This window comes from Lepisosteus oculatus, chromosome 3 (assembly GCF_040954835.1).
Source record: "Lepisosteus oculatus isolate fLepOcu1 chromosome 3, fLepOcu1.hap2, whole genome shotgun sequence".
Taxonomy (NCBI): domain Eukaryota; kingdom Metazoa; phylum Chordata; class Actinopteri; order Semionotiformes; family Lepisosteidae; genus Lepisosteus; species Lepisosteus oculatus.
The window spans coordinates 47,161,096-47,180,441 of NC_090698.1; the positions used below are offsets into that span (position 1 = coordinate 47,161,096).

At 39.0% G+C, this 19,346-nt stretch overlaps 1 protein-coding gene across 3 annotated transcripts; it reads left to right on the top strand.

The window, feature by feature from the left end:
• The first annotated feature begins 70 nt into the window (after positions 1–70).
• On the top strand, positions 71–18,346 carry LOC102690658 (vasculin). 3 transcript variants are annotated; one of them, XM_015367363.2, is made up of 12 exons: positions 71–373; positions 1,057–1,225; positions 1,540–1,939; positions 7,675–7,789; positions 8,044–8,167; positions 9,918–10,138; positions 11,470–11,536; positions 12,345–12,526; positions 14,675–14,833; positions 15,398–15,597; positions 16,051–16,153; positions 17,856–18,346. In XM_015367363.2, the coding sequence occupies exons 4-12, from the start codon at positions 7,730–7,732 to the stop codon at positions 18,006–18,008; spliced, it is 1,269 nt and encodes a 422-aa protein (XP_015222849.2). In that variant the 5' UTR covers positions 71–373; positions 1,057–1,225; positions 1,540–1,939; positions 7,675–7,729; the 3' UTR covers positions 18,009–18,346. The 3 variants fall into 3 exon arrangements, with proteins under 3 accessions (XP_015222849.2, XP_006626968.2, XP_015222845.2); XM_006626905.3 differs by having other exon boundaries at positions 1,057–1,939; XM_015367359.2 differs by lacking the exon at positions 71–373 and adding an exon at positions 585–978 and having other exon boundaries at positions 1,057–1,939.
• Positions 18,347–19,346: the final 1,000 nt, after the last annotated feature.

The window sequence follows — 19,346 nt, forward strand, 5'->3', positions numbered from 1 at the left end:
CGAGGGGTCGAGCAATTCACGGGCGCCTGCGAGATTCTCGCGAAGCATTGCGGATAGCGACGCCATTTTGGGAAGGAGAGGGGCAAAAGCGGCAAAAATTAAAAATAAAAAGAAGAAAAAAGATCGTATTAAACAAATCCGTCCTCCGCAATGGTGCACGGGAACGCCAAGGATAACGCTTGACAATGGGGAACTTTCTTGCTCGCCTGGTATTGCTCACAGATTGAGAAAGTGGATAGGAAATTGTAAAAAAGGAAGAGGCTAAATTTTGGCTAATGAGTGTGTCTTGTAATTGGACAGTGTTAAGAAGTGGTACCAGTGTGAGTATTTTCAGGGCCATCGGGAGAGAACTAGTGGAATAGGTTTGCCACAGGTAAGCGGACTGTAAAGAAGTTCAAAAGCCCTTTCTTGACGAGCTGTAAAAAATAGCGGCGGTGATGATCGATTTGCAAGCCCGTTTAAAGACGACTGCAAACAGAAACCAAGTGTTATTGTCTCATGGTAGTTGTGTGCGCAGTTGTCCCACGCTGGTGTTTTATTTTTCCATTATGTAACATGCGATGCACAGTGTGACGGTCGTCACCCGCGCCGCTGCGGCGACCCGCGGGCGCGGAGCTGCCTTGTCTGGACCGGGGGGTTTCCAAACCTGCTCCCGGAGGGCCGGTGGGTGCGGGTGCGGGTTTTCACTCCAGCTCCGCTCTGAACGAGCTAAATCAGATGGGTACCGTCTTAACTGCACCCCTTTAATATCGCCTCTCTCTTCTTCGGGTGCTGCTGCTTTAAGAGAGCTTGAAAACCCGCGGAAGAACCGACCCCTCCAGGACCAGGATTGGGGACTCAGGCTGGACTGTCGGGCGCTTTGCTCATCGCTTCTTTTTTTTTTACTGTCACCTTTTCGTATGTCATTAAAAAAGAACACCAAACGAACCGGACGCTTCGCTGAAAATAAAAACAGAGCAACATTTTGGATAGTTGGTGGTATGTTTTGTAACTATTATTGTGTAGTCTTCGCGTGTTGGAGATCCACTAACCTTTTTCGTATTCTTTCTCTTGCAGACGAGGAGCTGTTTGCCCGTTGGTCTGCATTAATAATACACTGTCAAGAAGCTGCTGTTTATTTGGAGTCCAAACCCGACGACGAATGGCCCATTTCTCGGCTTTTGTGTGTGCCAAATATGCCGAAGGACGGACTGCTGGCCCTGAGAATCCCGAGATGAAATAGGAAGTCCGTATCTTTAAATATCGTGACATTTACACTCGGACTTGACGAGACACACTTGGTCCAAGAGGTTTTCTGAGACTGGCGTTTGAAGAATATGAGTCAGTAGTTGCACTTTACTGAGTTGGAACGAAAGATTTTCCAGATTTTTTGGCTTGAATTGCCCGGAATCGGCTTTCAATAATGACAGATTAAAAACACTTCGAGATTATTCTACCGGCGGGTTATGCTGCACGTTTATAGATGAGGGCAATTGAGAGTAGCAGCCGTCGTCTCATTTTTTGTGATGTGATTTTTTTATTTTCTCTTTGTTTTTGTAGGTAGTGCGAGAATGGTGTCAAGATAGTCTCCTGTTTTGATAACTTTTGCAGGGGACGCCTGATCCTGAGCCTCAACCCCTTCTTTTTTTTCCTGAAAAGTGTCATACACACACTGATGTATCGGGCACAGTAAACGTTAATTCGCTTAACGTTGACATCCTTAAACCGTCTCTTCCATTCTGGGATTTGGGATTATTCAAAAGAAGATGGCAAGTTGATTGAGGATTACGTGTACATATTGTAAAGGACCCGATCTGCATGAGAAATCTGTAGGCAGAACACCGGGATTATTACATTGTTGGTATTTTTTTTTTCATTGCTAAAGACAAAAGGAAGAAACGTGGAGCTTTTGGGAAGTCTGACGACAAGAGACGCCTTTTTGTACAGTCCTCAACATTTGGTTAGTAACATCTTACTGAACGCTTCGGCTTTGTTTTTTAAGGATTTTACCCTTAATGGATCGCAAGCTTTAAAAGTCGGAATATACTTGTGTATTCAATTATAGCACATGCGGATATTAATTTGACTTATGTTGTCGGTCTATGGATGGAAAAGATATTAAGCAAACCTCGCTATTACCTTATTGCCAGTAATTTATATTAAAAAAAGTATATATGTGAGTGGTATAGACCTACTTTATTTTCATACGGGAAGTAATAGCGCCTTCTGTCATGGTCGGTATTTTATTGTGTTCGTTGATTGGTGGTAGTAATAACTGAAAAATGATAGAGAAGAAATAACAGAAAATTTCAGTGTCACTTTTTAGTGATTGGACATAACAGCGGTATCCTGGGAAAATCTTTTTTTTTTTTGCAGACATCATTTTTACGTCATCTCAGTTTTTGTCCGCAGAAAGCCACATGATTTCGACTGTAAAGCTGCGATGTTTTTCTTCTGGCATCATAGGGTTGCAGTGTTTGAGAGTACAGCCAAAAGATGGTACTCTGTGAAAGGAAATCTGTGGGCGGACAGATCTTAAGTGCACTTTCACTTCTTTCTGTGTTTTCAGACCGTAACCCTGTTGTCACCGCATGTTTTGTATTGGTGCCCATTAGCGTCTGGCTCTCGTTTGGGAAAAAAAAAAACAGGTGCTGGATCATGCATGCTGTAAATTGAAGTATTGAGATTTTTTAAAACTTTTCTTCAGGGTGGTTAAATATTGCATGACATTGGGGAGCCTGAGATCCCAGGGATTTTCAATAAAGAAAGGTTTGCTTACTTTTAGCTTTTTAATTTCCTGCTATCAGGCTTTTGGTGTTCGTCACAGTTTTGAATTCTAATGGTTGTAGGAGTAGGGCACATGTTCTTGAATAACCATGCTTAATAGCAGGTTTTCTTTGTGGATCTGAGCATTTACTGGCAAGGTAATAGTATTGCATCATATGAATAGCTACTGTAAAATAAATTGTGATAGTTGTCAATTTTATGGTCTCTAGGCCTTTAGCGTTCTCTAAGAAATCCTGTGAAGCGGTCCAGCACAGTGTGCAGTCTGTTGATTGAAATTGAGTGTTGTGTAAAACAAGTGTTGAACATTTTAAGAACTGTGAATTAGTTCATTTAAAAGAGAAGCATGTACAATACATGGAAGTCAAAGTAGTTTATAGTAAGACATTGAAGGAGAATCCTTTTTAGTGTAAGTGTAAGGTAACACATAGGGATCCTGGGTACTTAGAATTGAGCACCAAGCCGTTTAAGAGGTCTAACACTTATTCAGATATGTGGATGGATAAGGTGTACAGATGTTTGTTGAGTGTTTTCATATAGACTAGTTTATTATTTGGTGTTGGGACTGATGTTAAAGAATATATAAATATATCTGATTTTTTTTGTTCAAAAACAATATGTGCTTGGAAGTGCAATCCTAGATTTTGAATTGTTAAATAGAATATTTATCAGTATATTTATGTTTTGTGCTCAAGGGAATTATAAATCACTACAGAGATGGTTCAAAGAGGGGGATGACACAGCATTAATGTCACACATCTCTGCTTTCGTTTCTGGTTGTAAAGTCTGAGTGGCATATTTTATATCCATGCAGCACATCAGTGTGAAGAATTCCTTTTGAAACCGGATTAATCACACACAAAAGAAAGACTGCTCTGTGATTGTTGACAGTGATTTTTAATAAGAAGCAGTTTAATGATTACTAAAACTGCTGAATCTCCAAAATATCTTCTGGTGCTTTCATGAAACTTCTCTCAACGTAATTGGCATTATGATTAAAATAGTATTTTAAAGTTACAACGTTACTGATTAGTCTTATTTGCAAATTACTTAAAGACATTCTGTTAATGTCAGAAGAATTTGCTGAATAGTGTTGGTCTACACTGAATTCTTTATTCTGCTTTCTACCAGCTCTATAAAGAGGTACTTTCAACTGTACTCTTCCCTCTCTAAAGGTGATACTCATTTGCTTTAAATTGCCTTGGAGGATTGGAGCTTGCTTTGTCTTATTGGTACTGTTAGAATGCAGGTGGTTATTTGGGCTGTTGTTGTGCAGTGTCATACAGAAATTAAACCCTGTATTTAGAATCTGGTCCCTCTAACATTTATATGTTAGTTATAGACAGTAGTTTTCTGAAGTACTAATAGTATTTGAGTAATTGTTCGTTTTTGTGCACCAGTGTTTCAGGTGGGGGCTTCTTGGTGCTGCCTTGCTGCACTGGGGCCCTGGGTTAAATTCCAGACCAGGGGTGCTATCTGTGTGGAGTTTGTATGTTTCCACCACCGGGTGCTCTGGTTTCCTCCCACACTTCAGACATTGGTACAGTGTAGGTTAATTCTTTTGGGCACATTGGCCCTGACGTGAGTGTAATTGTGTGTCTGTGTGCCCTGTGATGGACTGGTGTCCTGTCCAGGACGTATATTGTCTTGTGTCCATTGCTAGCCAGGACAGGCTCCGGCTCCCCGGTGAACCTATACTGGATTAAGCAGTTAAAAAAAATGGATGGATAGAGTTTTGAAGTGGTAGTTTGAAACTCCATTGCTCAGAACAAGGCTTGAGCATCTAGAAAGGTTACCCTGAAACGTAAGACTTTTTTTTTAAACTTAAAAATGAGGTTTACAAAACAAGCTCCATGGGAGGAAAGGCCTCTTCTCATTTGGTAATTTTTTATGATATTAAGTGATGTATAGTATCATATGGGAGACAGCAGGGTGGCACCGTGGTTAGCACTGCTGCTCCACAGCGCTGGGGCCCTGGGTTTGTATCTTCTCCCTGACTCCACGTGGGATACCTCCAGGAGCTCCGGTTTCCTCTCGCAGTCCAAACACATACTAGTAGGTTAATAGGCTTCTGGGAAAATTGGTCCTGGTGTGAGTGTGTGGCTGTCTGCGTGTGCCCTGTGATGGGCAGGCGTCCCATCCAGAGTGTTCGCTGGTTTGTGCCCATTGCTTGGCAGATTAGGCTCCAGCTCCTCCTCGACCCTGGATTGGATTTAGAGTGGTTAGAAAATAGATGGATGGATGGATAATATCATGCATTACAAGATACCATTTCTTAACGACTAGGCTGTGTCTTTGCTATGAGGAGCAAAGAGGAGAAATGAGGAGAAAAAAGCTGTTTTTATATTTAATGAATGTGAGTCGAGTGAACTCTTACTCGCCACTCATAGTAAGCTTATGTTATTCTCTGCTTTTAAATAAAATTTGAACGGAAGAATCCTCTCCTACTTTTATATAGGGCCAGTATTTCTTATTTTTTGCCCTATTTGCTCATTTATATGACTGTGCTTGTTATATACAGTATTGTCAGATGTTAACACGTAATGCTGTTTTTTCTGGCTTGTATTCAGCGTCTGGCACAGAATGAGTCCGTAGAAAACGTGATTTGAGTCTGTCCAACTGGCTTGTTAAAGTGAAGTTTTGGCCAAATGATTTGTGAATCTGTCTCTTCACTGTTTGTTGTTATTTGGGTATATTTAAGTATGATCTGTATTGGATTTTCCTTCAGCACCTTGTTAATCTGCTTTGGTTAAGGTAAAGTAAAAGTTTGGTTAATAGTATGATATTGAGAACTGTTATGTGTTGTTGTTTGATAGGTGTTGCTTTAACAGCTGATGTTCAATGCATGCAGTAACTAGAAAATATATAGAATACTGATTTAGGACCATCCGTCCATCTTTCATTCAGGAATGTGTTACTGTGCAGGTACATGCCAGTAATTATTTTGTCTGTTCGACATATAGTGCAAGTCTGTAGTAGGGTGCTCAGTCGCATTTACCTTGTTGCAAAAGCACAGGTTGGTGTGTCATGTAATTCAAAGCAATATCCCAGCACTGCATGAGAGCCACTTAGGCCAGTGGCCTTTTTAATTTCTCCGTCTGTTAATTTGGTGATTTTCCAACACCAAGTGGTCCCCTAAGACTGAAGAAGACAGGCAACTGGTCACAAGTTTGAGAAATACTGGCATAAGTAATTGATGATCTTTTTAGACATTCAGAGGTTTCCCTCTATTCACGAGCCATAACAAAAAGAGACATAGCTTGACTCTAGAGGTACATAATTTCAGATTCTGAGAGTTTATTATTAAAAGTGATGCTTGCTTATTGCACTAGATTGCATCAGCCAAACCAATTTGAGATGAATGTAGGAAAAGTAATTGACAGTTTATTTCCAGAAGTGACTTGCAGTGATCTAATAAGTAGTTTAAAGCTAAGCTGGTTTGATATGATATTTCCTTTTACCTTAAATTCGATTTCTGTATTTTTTACACTCTGGTGCAAAGTAATTATATGAAAAAGTGCACCTTGGCTCTTTTAGCATTAAATATTTGTGATACAGTATCTTTAAATCCTTTTTGGGGGAACCTTGGATATTACTGTTTTTTTTCTGTACTTGAGTTGTGAATTGTCTGAGCCTTTAGTTTTTTTTAAGTTCAACAAACCCCAAATCATCAGGTTTTAAACTAAAATCCAGAAAAACAAAGTATTAGGTTTACAACTCCAGCTGGAATGAAATACAACTGATTAAGAGTTGAAAACACTGCTTAAGATAAAGCTCCCCTAAAGGTAATGGAATTTCTTTTTTATGTCTTTTCCTCTGCTAACAGTTCCATTTTGCTTATGTTTTTTGTGTTCCTACATTTCTCTTTTGAATTAAATCTTCAGCTTCAATTCTTCAATGATAGGTCCAGTCTTTTTTTTTCTTCATTCCTGTCATCTAAAAAGGTATTATGTGAAGTTCATTGCACACTGGGTGTGCAAACACAGCAGAAAAAATGACAAAGGTATCTTCCATCTAGCCCCAGCAGTGATGATGAACTACTTAAGTCCAAGCCAAAACTCCCCAATAAGGTGATACTGGGTGCAGCCACTGTTTCAGAAACCCGCTGAGAGAGTATCAAAGCCTGATACAAGAGCTCAAATTAGACTAGGAACAGTACCCAGTTCTTCTCTTTGTCTTTCGTGTCCTGTTAAACGGCAATTTTTTTCTACTCCTTGTATACTCTTTTATCTGTTTTTTATAAAAGTCTTTTTTCAGCTACACCAAAAATTGCCGTAGCGTTTTTTAGAAGAACACATCTTCCCTATTCTAAATTTTGTAGGCCGCAAATCTAATCAGTCCGAAAATTTTTATTCGAAAATTGACAGATCACCATTGTACGACAGATCTCTCCGGATCTGGAGAGATACGGCCTACGTATTCATTCATTTTTATGAATGAGAGAAAAGTGCATAGTAATGAGATATGTCAAACCTGTGGGAAATAAAAAAAAAAAAAACAGAAATAAGGATACAGTAAACAAGATTATTCTTGAAGAGGTGATGTTTAAGTTAAAGTAGATGTATTCAGATAGTTTCACTTTTGGTTTCTTCCTTTGAATCACCTTTTCTGCTCTCTTCACTTCATATAGGATTAAATTGAACAACTTTAAAGTGAAAGGTCATGGCTTTTCAAGCAAAATGTTTGCCCTGCAGTATTTCTCTGTTCTATAATGCAGTAGTGTAGTCACCAGCTCTAATTAAATATTTAAATTTTAATAGATTTATTATTAAATGGAGTCTTACTGTTAAGAAGGCCAGGTGATATTAGTCTTCTTTCACAAGGTACTGCAACTGCTATGCATCATCATACAGCAGACACTTCTTTTTCTCTCAGAAGCTCTGAGCTCTGTAACTCTCTCTTCTTTCCCAGGGACTTGCGATGAGGTGTTAATGCCTTATCCTCAGTTCTGGAGACCTAGACCTAAATGGCGCAGCATGATTTTGCTCCTGCCTGGCTTAATTTTCCTACTCCACCATCATCAAAGGTAATGCTTTTATGGTTCTGTTACGTAAAATAGTTTAAAATTAAGCCCCGCAGCTATTGAAATCGCATGATACCGAGTACGTGTTTTAATGTGAAATGGAAATCTTGAATACCCTTGGGTCTTTCTGGTGTATATTACTTTCAGGACTTTAGATGTTAAGTTTGTTAGACTGAATCCTTTCATATTTCTTGTTTGTGATGTTATGGTAATACTCAAGAATTAAAAAAGTGTGACACATTTGTATTGTTCTGTAGCCCTCTCTGAACTGTGAGAAGCTGCCTGAAGCTTCTGTGCGTCTGGACAACCGCAGTGATGTGAATCGCAGACGACATAATTCTTCAGATGGGTTTGAATCAACCAATGGTTGTCCAGGAGGAGGTATGTTCAGTTTATATTTGTGATAGGCATTCTTCTGTAAAGAGATGTGATAATTGCTCCACTTTTGTTTGAACAAGCAGTAGAACCTTTCATTGGTGTTGTTTAGTGTCTTGATACAACTTATTTCTGTCGGGTTTGGTGCTAAACATTTTATGCTTCAGGTGTAATAACCAAACATTTTTCCAAATCCACCAATCACCTCATACTGCTGACCATATGATTTATACCACCTTCTCGTCCACAGTTCTAGTAAACACCCACAGCCACTTTTAAAACCAGGCGCTTTTTATTGCTATAGATTGTATTGCTGTTCATTAATACCCTCTGACCACTTCAAGAGGGTGTCATCCGAAGAATAGTGAGCTTTTCCAGCAGTCTCATTGACTGCGTCTCTTGCAGAAAGTGCCGTGCCATTTACTGCGGCTAAACAAGAAGCAGACTGGCTGACCCTTTTCTGGAGTCAGTAAAAGCAATGAAGATCAAAGATCAAGCTTAAAATTCTTCATTTTACCCACTCCAGCCCTGATTATGCTAGCTTTTCTCCCTGCATCGATTCACTCAGATTCAAAAACTCCCAATCCAGAAAGACAAATTTATCCTTCAACTAGGTTCTCACCTTCCCCCGGCAGAGATCTTCAGTTACAAATCTCTGCCTTCCCCACTTTCCTTGTATTTGTCTATTACATTTCCATCTCTTTACTCCACTATTTTCACCTGCTAATACCTCATGCACTAGATATTAATAGTAATAATAATTGCCTACATTGGACATTCTACTCAAAACGCTCCACTATTACCAATGTGTAGCATCCACTTGGATGATGTGCCAGCAGCCAGATTGTACCAGTACACTCACCACATATAGCTATCAGTGGGGAGGAAAACAGAGTGATGATACCAATTCATAAATGGGGATTATTAGGGTAAGGGCCTAGGGGAAATTTGGCCAGGACACCGGGGTTACAACCCTAATCGATTTTCAAGATACGCCCGGGGATTTTTAATGACCACAGAGAGTCAAGACCTAGGTTTTACATCTCATCCAAACAACAGCACCTTTTTTATAGTACAGTGTCCCCGTCACTATACTGGGGAATTAGGACCCACACAGACTGCAGGGTGAGCACCCCCTGCTGGCCCTACTAACACCTCTTCCAGCAGCAACCTAAGTTTTTCCCCAGGAGGTCTCCCATCCAGGGACCGACGAAGCTCACTTCTGCTTAGCTTCAGTGGGCTTCCCGTTGTGAGCTGCGGGGTGCTGTGGCTGCTATTCTCATATTCTTTCCTTTGCTCAGCATACCCAAGCCTTTGCTTTCTTATTCTCTTTCCCTCTTTCCATCACACACCTGAAGAAGAACCCAGAGCTGAAATATTTTTCCATCTTTTTTTTTACTTTTCAAAGTGGAATTAACCAGTACTAATTCCTTTGCAGCTCCCAGCGCTTATGCTGTTTCCTGCTCTTAACTTGTTCACATCACATAACATATTAATCCTACGTTTTTTTTGCTGTGGGCAGCAGGTCAGAGTAAATGAAGGAGCCCAGTACAGCATAAAGGGCAAGACTGAAATTTCATTTAGAAACAAAAAAAAAGTGGGATATAAACTGGATTGTAAAACACATTGGGGGTTTGAGAATCTGGAAATGCAGTCTAGGCCGTGGGATTTTGTTCTTCACTACCGTGAAAGACATCTGCTGGATAAGCCACTTTGGAGCGCCTGTTGAGCGTTGTTTGTGAATGCTGTCCTGCAGGAGGTTTCGGAAGGAAAGAAAAGAACGGCTGGAGAGGACGAAGTGGTGCCGAAAGTGGGGGTACTCGCGGGGGCGTCCGTGTTGGGGGTCATTCCCGCTCCAGGCCTGGCGCCTGCCACGGGGCAAAAACCAAGCTTCTGAACGAGAATGGCTCTGGGGAGAATGGACATGGGAAGAGAGACGAAGGGGACACGCGCAAGCAGTTTGGGGCTGAAGATTTTGTAAGTCTCAGAAATGCATTTAGGTGTGAAGGTTGTATTTTCCGTTTGACATGTCCTGCGGCTCAGTTTGCTCGCGGCATCGGTTTTGGGCCCATGGGTGCAAAAGCCATATGTTCCAACTCACTGTTTTCATACCTGCAAGTCTTAACTTTAGTTCATGGTCTCTCGGGTGGGTTGTGATTGCCTAACTTGTACACATTTAGCTCGTGTATTCACTTTTCAGTCTGCCTTTTTAATTTCGGAAAGCAAAAGCTTGGTGACTAAAAACACACAGGTTTTTTAAGGGTGTGTATCTAAAACTGCTGCTGATTAGTCATTAGTCTAGGTTAATTAATGTCTAGGGGAGAGCAAGCATACGTGTCTTCTGATTCTGCTTATCTGTAAAGTCATGTTATATTTGATACTGTTTTGTGTAAAATCGACATATTTTGCCTATGCTACAGAGGCATTCAGACCTCTCTGATTTGTCTACTGTAAGATAGTAAGTAGTCATAAGTGCTATAGTCACATTTTAATATTTTATATTTATTGATATAAAATATAAGGCATTTTATAGTGTGGATGGAACATTGACACATTATAGTTTAATATATATTTTGTTTACTTTAAACCGCTTGAAACGTTTAATTTTTAGTTTTATGCAACAAGTCACCTCTTTTTTTACATGCGACACTTTAAAGCTCTTGCTTAAAAAATGAACTGCTTTCTTCTTAAAGCATTCAGCAGTAGTGTCATCACCTTGTGTGCCTGACCTCATTGCTAACTTAAGGTTTGGCCTGTTCAGTGCTGGGTTTTGAGATCTCTAATCCACTGGCAGCAGCTACCTGGTTTTTAGTGGACCAGCGGATGAACCAGAAATTCCATTCCTTTGTGTTCTGGCGAAATACAGTCTTAGAAAATGTGTCCTCCCTAAATTTAAAGTGGTGGAGCGTTCATGCATCTGTACCTGAACGTCAGTGTAGTGGCTGCTGGAGTATAATTGGAGTAATCCTTGTTACTATAGTAGTGAGTATCCTCACTTGTCGTGTGGGGAAAATGGGGTTTGATTCCCTGATTGGAAGGCTGCTGCCTTTAAACCAATGAGCTCTATGTGTTGAATGGCCTCTTCTATATGTGTGTTGCTTTGAGATCCTTGGGAATATAAAGTAAGGATTGTTTTTGTTTGCTTGTCCTTCCAGATGATTCTATATCTTGCTCTATCATAGGTTTTGGACAGAGTTGTACAGAGTGGCAATAATAAGGTACACTACCAGGAAACTAGAAATGTTAAGTTTCTCTTTCCATTAAGTGCACTTAATGCCAACTACAGTCCATTTTCATGTGTCTTCCAGCCATCTCTTAATCCAGAGTCCGAAAGAGAGCTCAACCAGAACAAAGCTGTTGCCGGCGGTGTGTGGGGTAAGCCATTATGTTTGCTCAACATTCAATAAAGGCAAGAAAATGATTTGTTTTTAGAGTTTAAGATTTCTTTTTCCTCATGTAGCTCTTGCATTTGCATCTTTTGTTATATTCTCCCATCTTTTGTCCTAGTACTCTGTCGTGGAGATCCTTTGTTGCCATTCTTGAAGTACAGAATTCCATCAAATGAATTTCATGCATGCATTTCATACTTTCAGATTATTTGTGGCTACAGTTCTTTTGAACAAATTAAGTGACCAACTATTTGTCATGCCTGCACTTGTGGCTTGAAACTCAACTGCTTCTGCCAGGACGCACTGTGTCTTACACAGCGATTCTGGAACTCTGTAAAATATTTCCGTGTCAGTCACCGTCTGAACGGTTTTGCCGACAATAACCATAATTTGGTTTTGTGAGAACATCAGCTGTTTGTATGAGAAAGATGTCATAGATGTGTGTTCACTGCTGTACCATATACCATGGATTATACTTCAGGTCACGCATGCCATCTGTCATAAAGATTGTCAGAAGGTATCTTCTTCACTTTAGCCGGAAGTTTGCTTGCACAATGCCTCTGCTACTGTACTTCCGTAGTGTTGCAGCAAATGTGAGCAGAATTCTGATCCATCGGGAAAGGAAAAATTCCTAAGATTGATCCAGAATTAACGATGAATACTGTTCCTAATTTCATTGTTACAAGCTTTAAATAATCTTTTGCCCACGGTTTACTATCGCTAATCAATAGAAAGACTGTTTCAAGGATGAATAGTTAAATGATTTTTAAAAGTATTTTTCTGTTTCAAAACAGAACACCCACCAAACCCCAAATCAAGAACTTCCAAAATGATGGTTATAAAGAGAATCCCAAAGGAAGACCAGTCCTCTGCATATCCTGCCACCTGTCCTGCCCAGCATCTTTCCTCGAAGAATGGCACTGGCCTCACTGTCTACAAGGGCCTGGTGCCCAAGCCATCTGCTCTGCCTGTAAAGGTATTGGCCAGTGGAAATGCTTGTTGTGTCTAAAACCAGATTTGTTTGAACTGGTGGTGCACAATGTATCGGAGGCCGATATATTATTCTCGGATAAATAGGAAAATTGAATTATCATCGTTCCGATATTGGAATTAAAGCCGATAATTACAACTGATAATGTGGCGCCCCATTTTTGTTTGTGCAGCTAGTTCTTTTTTATGTGCACGCACTGATGCACTACACTGGGTACAGAACAGTTGCTGCAGAATGAAAATGTCGGGGTTGTGGAACTTTTTCACAACAGAATTGCAATTTGCAACAAATGTTCAGCCGAAGTACAGCGAGGAGGAAACAAAGTAGAGAGTTTCCGTACCACTAATCTTATGAGTAATTTGAAAGCTTGTCATTCCAATGGTTTGTTTAAAGAATGAGGCAGCCAGCATTAACAAGAAAACAAAAAAAAGTAGCAAGTGCAGCAATTGCCTGTCCAACAGGCATTTGAAAATCGCAGAAAGTTTGCCAAGGATGGTCCGAAGGCTAAAGCAATCAGCGACAAAATCATGGAGTTTATGGCACTTGATGACCAACCCTTTTCGATTGTGGAGGATCGAGGAATCCGTCAACTAATTGAGCATTTGGAACCCTGGTATATTCTCCCAAGCCGCTGCTGCTTTTCTGGTGTTGCCTTTCTGGTCGCCACACATAGACAGCCTCATCGTCAGAGACATTAGCTTCACAACCAACATACGGACTTCTGACATTAAGTCGTTTTAAAATGCAAAAAAGTAAAATTATCGGTCATCGGTATCTGTATCAGCCACAGCAAGCTGTTAATTATCGGTTATCGTTATGGGCCCAGAAATTCCATGTCAGTGCATTCCTAGTTTCAATGAAAGAATATTTTATGTTTTATTCAATTCCCTGAAAGAAAGTAGTATAGTTATGAAATTGCCATGTATCACATTTTCTTTTGGCCAAAAGTGAATTCGACTCCTTAAATTATATTTGATAAGTTACTACCATTCCTTGTCAAATTGCAGATTACAATTAAATGTAATATATTTCTGACTGGATTGAAGCAACCTAAAGATCGCCCAATGTGTTGTAATAATACGTTGGTTAACTGAGGTGTAAGGTTTTGGTTCGTATAGTGAAGTCATGAGGAAAGAATTCAAAAGGTTTGTATAACAGAAAATGAAGCAGTTCAGTTTTCTTGAAAATGGGTCACAAAAGAATGAAAAATAACAATCAAAATTTCAAAACATGTTGAGTCAGAAAGCAATGAATGTTGAATGTACTGTATGTAAACCTCCAAAATAATTTCAACCACTCTGGATGACAGGTGATTTCAACACTTGATACTTAGTGTGTTTTAGTTGTAATAGGATAACCTGCTTCAGCTCAAAAAAGTTTGATTTTTGAAAGATTAAAAATGTTATGTAAAAAAATAGTCAAAATTTTTCCCCACTACTTCTTTTAGTGATTTAAAACTAGCCGTGAATTGGATTTTCTTCTAAGCTGCGAAATACTGGAGGGTGTTAATGAATATGGGACGTTATTTTTAGTAGGATTGGATAATTTATGATGTTAGCTAAATGTGGGTGAGTAAAAACAGAAGAAATGTGAAACAAGCCTAAAAGCATGGGGGTAATAAATGCTAATTTAATTCAGTTCTAGAACAGAAACACTCCCAAGATAATCTTGCAGATGTGTCCTCTTGCCTTGCAAGTGTACTACTTGGTATAGTAGAAGCATCTGATTTTGTCTGAACAGCACAGTTCAAGAATAAAAAGAGAAAAGTTGTGGAAGAGCACAGTACTAGCTGCGACTAAACTAATTACAGGTAGAATTCTTTTTTTGAACCAGTGGTAAATGAGAAAAGCACAAAAACAGCATTCTGTTTCATGATTAAGGACATGTAAGCTGTAATTACATGTTGTAATCTTTCTCTTTAGGATTCTTGCCCCTCTAAAGATTCAGTAAAGAAAATATAGTTTGTTTTCCATCAATGTAGAAGATGAAGCTTTTTGGTACAATCTGAAGGTTTCACGTTTGGTGGAATATTTAGTCTAAGTGAAAACGCATTTCCTTTGTAAAATCTGTTTCAGTTTAACTTAAGGAGCCTCAGTCTTGCTGTCAGTTTAAATGAAAACTATTTTTCTTCAGGGCAGCCGTTCCAGTTCTTCTTCACCTGTGGACAAAATGAGTCAGCCTCGTTTAATGAAACTGACCCGGGTGCGAACAGACAAGAAGAGTGAATTCCTTAAAGCTTTGAAACAGGACAGAGGGGATGTCGAAGATCTTGATGACAGGAGTCAGTGCAAGGTATTTCTGGTCTTGTCTGTGAGTTAAAGTAATTTTAACACTGCAGTGATTTTTACTTTATCAGAAAATCACTCTTTCATAAATTTAGGGGTTCTGAATCTGAGACTGACTGACCTGATTACAGTCAATGCAAAAACTGCTTGAAGGATATTAAGATGTACTGTTTTTTGTATATAGAGTACCTTCATTTTAACAAAGAACATGCAGATGTTGAATGTCATGGTCATGGGCAATCCTGTGAAAAACATTTGCAATGTAAAATGTTGCCTTTTTCACAGACAAAGTTTAACTTAAACCCAGATTAAAACAAATCTTGGGCCTACATTCTCATGTTATATTTGGGCTTCCTTGTGATTTCTAATTGCACTTTGGGTTTATGCCCTCACTACAACTCTTACTCTGCATTTGATGAGTCCCAGCATGTAAGGATCCCATGACCCATGATTCCAAATGTGTGTAAAAATGAAAAACAAGCAACAGCTGAGACAAACTGTGAACTAAAGCTATCTTCCTGAGAAACCTTCAGGTTTTTTTTTCTGCCATCTCAATGTCTTTTAAATGAAGGGTAACGAAATCCTCCATATGCAAAACGGCAACAACAGCCTCCGGCAGAGGGATGAAAATCTCAACTCCTATGACCCTGCTGCCCGCCGGGAGAATGGGAATGGGAACGGCACAGCTCCAGGAATGACCCAGCAGGTCATCTGCTCCCCGGCGTTTCCCCAGGCAGACGTGCTGTCCAGCTCGCTGGAAGCAGAGCACAGGTGCTTAGCCAGCAAGGGACTCTCACTCTCATCGTGAAAGGAAGCTAATAGTGTGTTTTCATGCGGGTTAAAATAAATTGATCCTGTTTTTGGCAGCATCGAATTTTAATTCTTTGTAAAAAAAATCAAGTTATTATTGCGTCCTGTTGGATGGTTGCTTTAGCGTTGCTGTTGCTCCCTTTACAATTTCAAAAGCTGAGAAACAAAGATTTGGAAGTGTGTAATACAAAAAGAAGAGGACCCCCTAAGAAAAAAACTTTATATTTATATTTTTATTTAAGAAATATCAGTGCTAATCCACAGGGATTTAATTTGTACATCGCAAGTTCGGTATTTAGAGAGAGAACTGTTTTGTAACCTTTATGATCATGTTTAGTATCTCAGTATTCCTGAATATTCTGAGCTGAAAAGCAAAAACAAAGAAGAGAAGAGATGCTGGGTTATTTCTCCTAGGCTCCTGAAAGAGATGGGCTGGCAGGAAGAGAATGAGAATGACGAGACCTGTGCTCCCCTCACAGAGGATGAGATGAGGGAATTCCAAGCCATAAGCGAACAGGTACATGTGCACCGTGTAACTTGGTTGAATTTCATCTAGTTGGCTCAGACATTTGAGGAATTTGTGTAGAGCATGGAGGTCACCCAAGAAGTTAGAACACCCCTGAGTAATAAATTCTGCTTAGTTTTTTTTGTACTTAATTTCCATCATTTAATAAATTAGTTTCGAAATCTGGCTTTCTGTAGTATTCTGGCATGCAGTTCTTATAGTCTGTGACAAAAACATCATTAAACTTCTTAAACATCAAAGTGCCTTTTAGGTTTGCTGTGAATTCTGTGTATGTAGAAAAAAAACACTCAATTTAGACACTGCTTCATGAAATACAGGGTAATAATGTTTCTGTGTTGGTATGTAGTTGAAAGTTATTGTTAAGAGTTCATTTCCAAATGTAGCATACAGAGAAGCAAAGATGTATCAGCATGATAGAGTTTACTACATAATCTCATCAATAGAAGTAAGTAGGGAGCATTCAAGAGTACATACTGATATCTGTGTTCCATCAAAACAATTCAAAGAAACGAACACAAGGACAAAGAAGCAGTATGCGTATCATGAACAATAACATGCTCTAAAAAAGCAATATAAAACAGAAATTATATGTGATCGTGTTTGTATGTACTGTAGCTTCGTGGAATAGAGAATACATTTTCTTGTAGCTGTGATTGACGTTTTTTACATTTTAAAATGAAGTTAGTAGAAAAAATAGCAAAGGTTTAATAGAGGAAACCATAGAGAAAACAGTGTTGATAATTATATAATTATACTTACGTTTGTTTTATAGAAAGGTTTGCCAGCCCTTCCTGCAGAGTCCCAATCCAGTTATCCAGAAAATCCAATATTACAGATTCTGTTTTTAAAAATTGGTGACATCTGTAAGTTCTGATGAATCAAGCTAGTACAGTAAACCTTTGCTTAAACGGACTATAGATTAAACCAACAATATCTGTTTAAAGAGGATTTTGTCTAAAATCAGAAATGCTTGGCTATTCCTACAATAAAGATGAAATGCAATAAAATAAGTGCTACACAGGTTAGAAATTCAGGAAAATAAACAATTCCCTATTGGGGTAGGTCATTTGCTTATAATGAGCATTGTTGTTGTATGTATAAAATTCACTAAAGCATCTTATTTATGGGAAATTAAATAAAGAGGTTGTATATTTATGATAATAAAGGCACAAATATGTTTATTGACTACATTGATTGCGGTTCTTAAAATAAGAAAATGTCATAAAATAAAAAATCATTCTTCTCATTCAGTTACATTCTTTGGATGAAACCTCCCTCCCCCTGCTGATCGGTTAGACTGGGAGTTTACTGCAATCTGTTCATATATGAGAACTCTGGCTCTTGAGGGCTCATGATTTATAGATTTTAGTCCTAAATGATCTCTAAATTACTTAATATCTCTAAGCATTGATAATAGTGCCCTACAAAGCCTGGTGGATTTTGGCTCTCCAGAACAATAGTTGTAGGTCCCCGTGTTTCAGTGTCTGGCAACTGTGTGTGCTAAACATGATTACTGTATATCACTCATTTACTTCAGGAAGTAAACCCAAGTAACTGCTGGCAGGCAGTTGTCTTGACACCATCAGATAGCCGTGTCTTTTGTAGCTTTGGTCCTATCCTCTGTATGAAAACTGTTCTGTGACTGTAGGTGATCAGGGTTGCCTAACCTCTCATGTTGTTTCTTTATCATCAGTTGCAGAAAAATGGCCTTAGGAAGAATGGTTTTTTAAAAAACGGCCTTCCCCATGACTTTCTCGGAACCTGGAGAAACCACGCTTTCCAACCCACCGCCGAGAACGATGACACGGAAACGAGCAGCAGCGATACGTCGGATGACGAAGTTTGAAAGGTGTGGATTGCCACAGTTGCGACTTCACTTTAATCCGTTCTGGAGCGAGCTGCAGCAGTTAGGAAAATAAAAGGACTCCAGTCTGAGTTTGAGCAAAATAGCTGGCTGAGATGCTAGAGGAGCGTTTTTCTGAAGATACGGCTATCGTTGGGACTCGAAAGAATGTTTGCTTTTTTTTTTTTGCTTTGTAAATGGCCCCTGTAGAGAGAAGAGAATTTTGGGTTGGATTTCTTGTTGGAATTGCTTTTGTCACTAAAAAAACAAACAAACTTGTCAACTGCAATGTGAAAGAATCCATTTTGGAAAGAATCAATAAAATGATTGCAATTTAAAAATTGTCTGTTGTTCTATGGAGCTTTGTGCTTACAAATGTTAAGATGTGTGCATTTGGGGGCATCAGAGCAACTTGTAGCTTGTTTTTTATGCCCATCAAACTAAATCTTCAGGTTTGTATTACAATGAAATTGAGTTTCATGGCAAACTAATTAGAGGGCATATTTCTTTTTTATGTCTCCCTTGGGACAGTTACTTACAGGTATGGCTGAACGAGATATAAAAGGAATTATGATGAGATATAAGTAGTATAATGTAGGAATATAAACAAATCCAAACTTAAGAACGGAAAATATCCTTTTCTATTAGGAGCTATTTAGAAAAGGTGTGGAAGAACAAGTAACAGAAAAGTAAAAATCACATACTGTATGCTGTGTCTGTCAACATTTCGCACAGTAAAACTGGACTCGAATGTATGTAAGGTGAATGTCTTAGAAGTATTGAAATTGACTGAACCTCCTTTTGAAATGTTAATGAGTTGCTGCAAACTGGTATTTGAACACAATTGTGATGGTTTATTTCATTTAAAAATTATAGTGAGAAAAAAACTGAGGTTAAGAATCTCAGACTACTGAGGATCGCAGCCTTCTCTTTTTTTGGCTGATCCCAAGTGTATTTTATTCTGTGGTAAAATAATCACTGTTTTTTTTATTTGAAATGAGGGCAGATTGAACAATAGTAAATACAGAAGCTTTTTCCACTGTGGTCTTAGAAGGTTTTCACTAAAATGGTGAGACCAAGACATTTTGGTAAATAGCCATTGAATAAGAATTACTGGGTAATGTAACACTGTGCATCAAAATGTCAAAATGTAAAACGGTGTTTTAAAGACTATAGAAACCATTACCCTGAACAAATCTGAAAACTCCCTCTTCCTTTGCAGGGCCATATAGCACGACCAAACCAAGTTTCGTAATTGAGTATCCCAGCAGATACATCGTCGACATAATCTGAAAGAAATACCAGGGCTTCTTTTTGATAGAAGCAGTAATCCTCCATAAC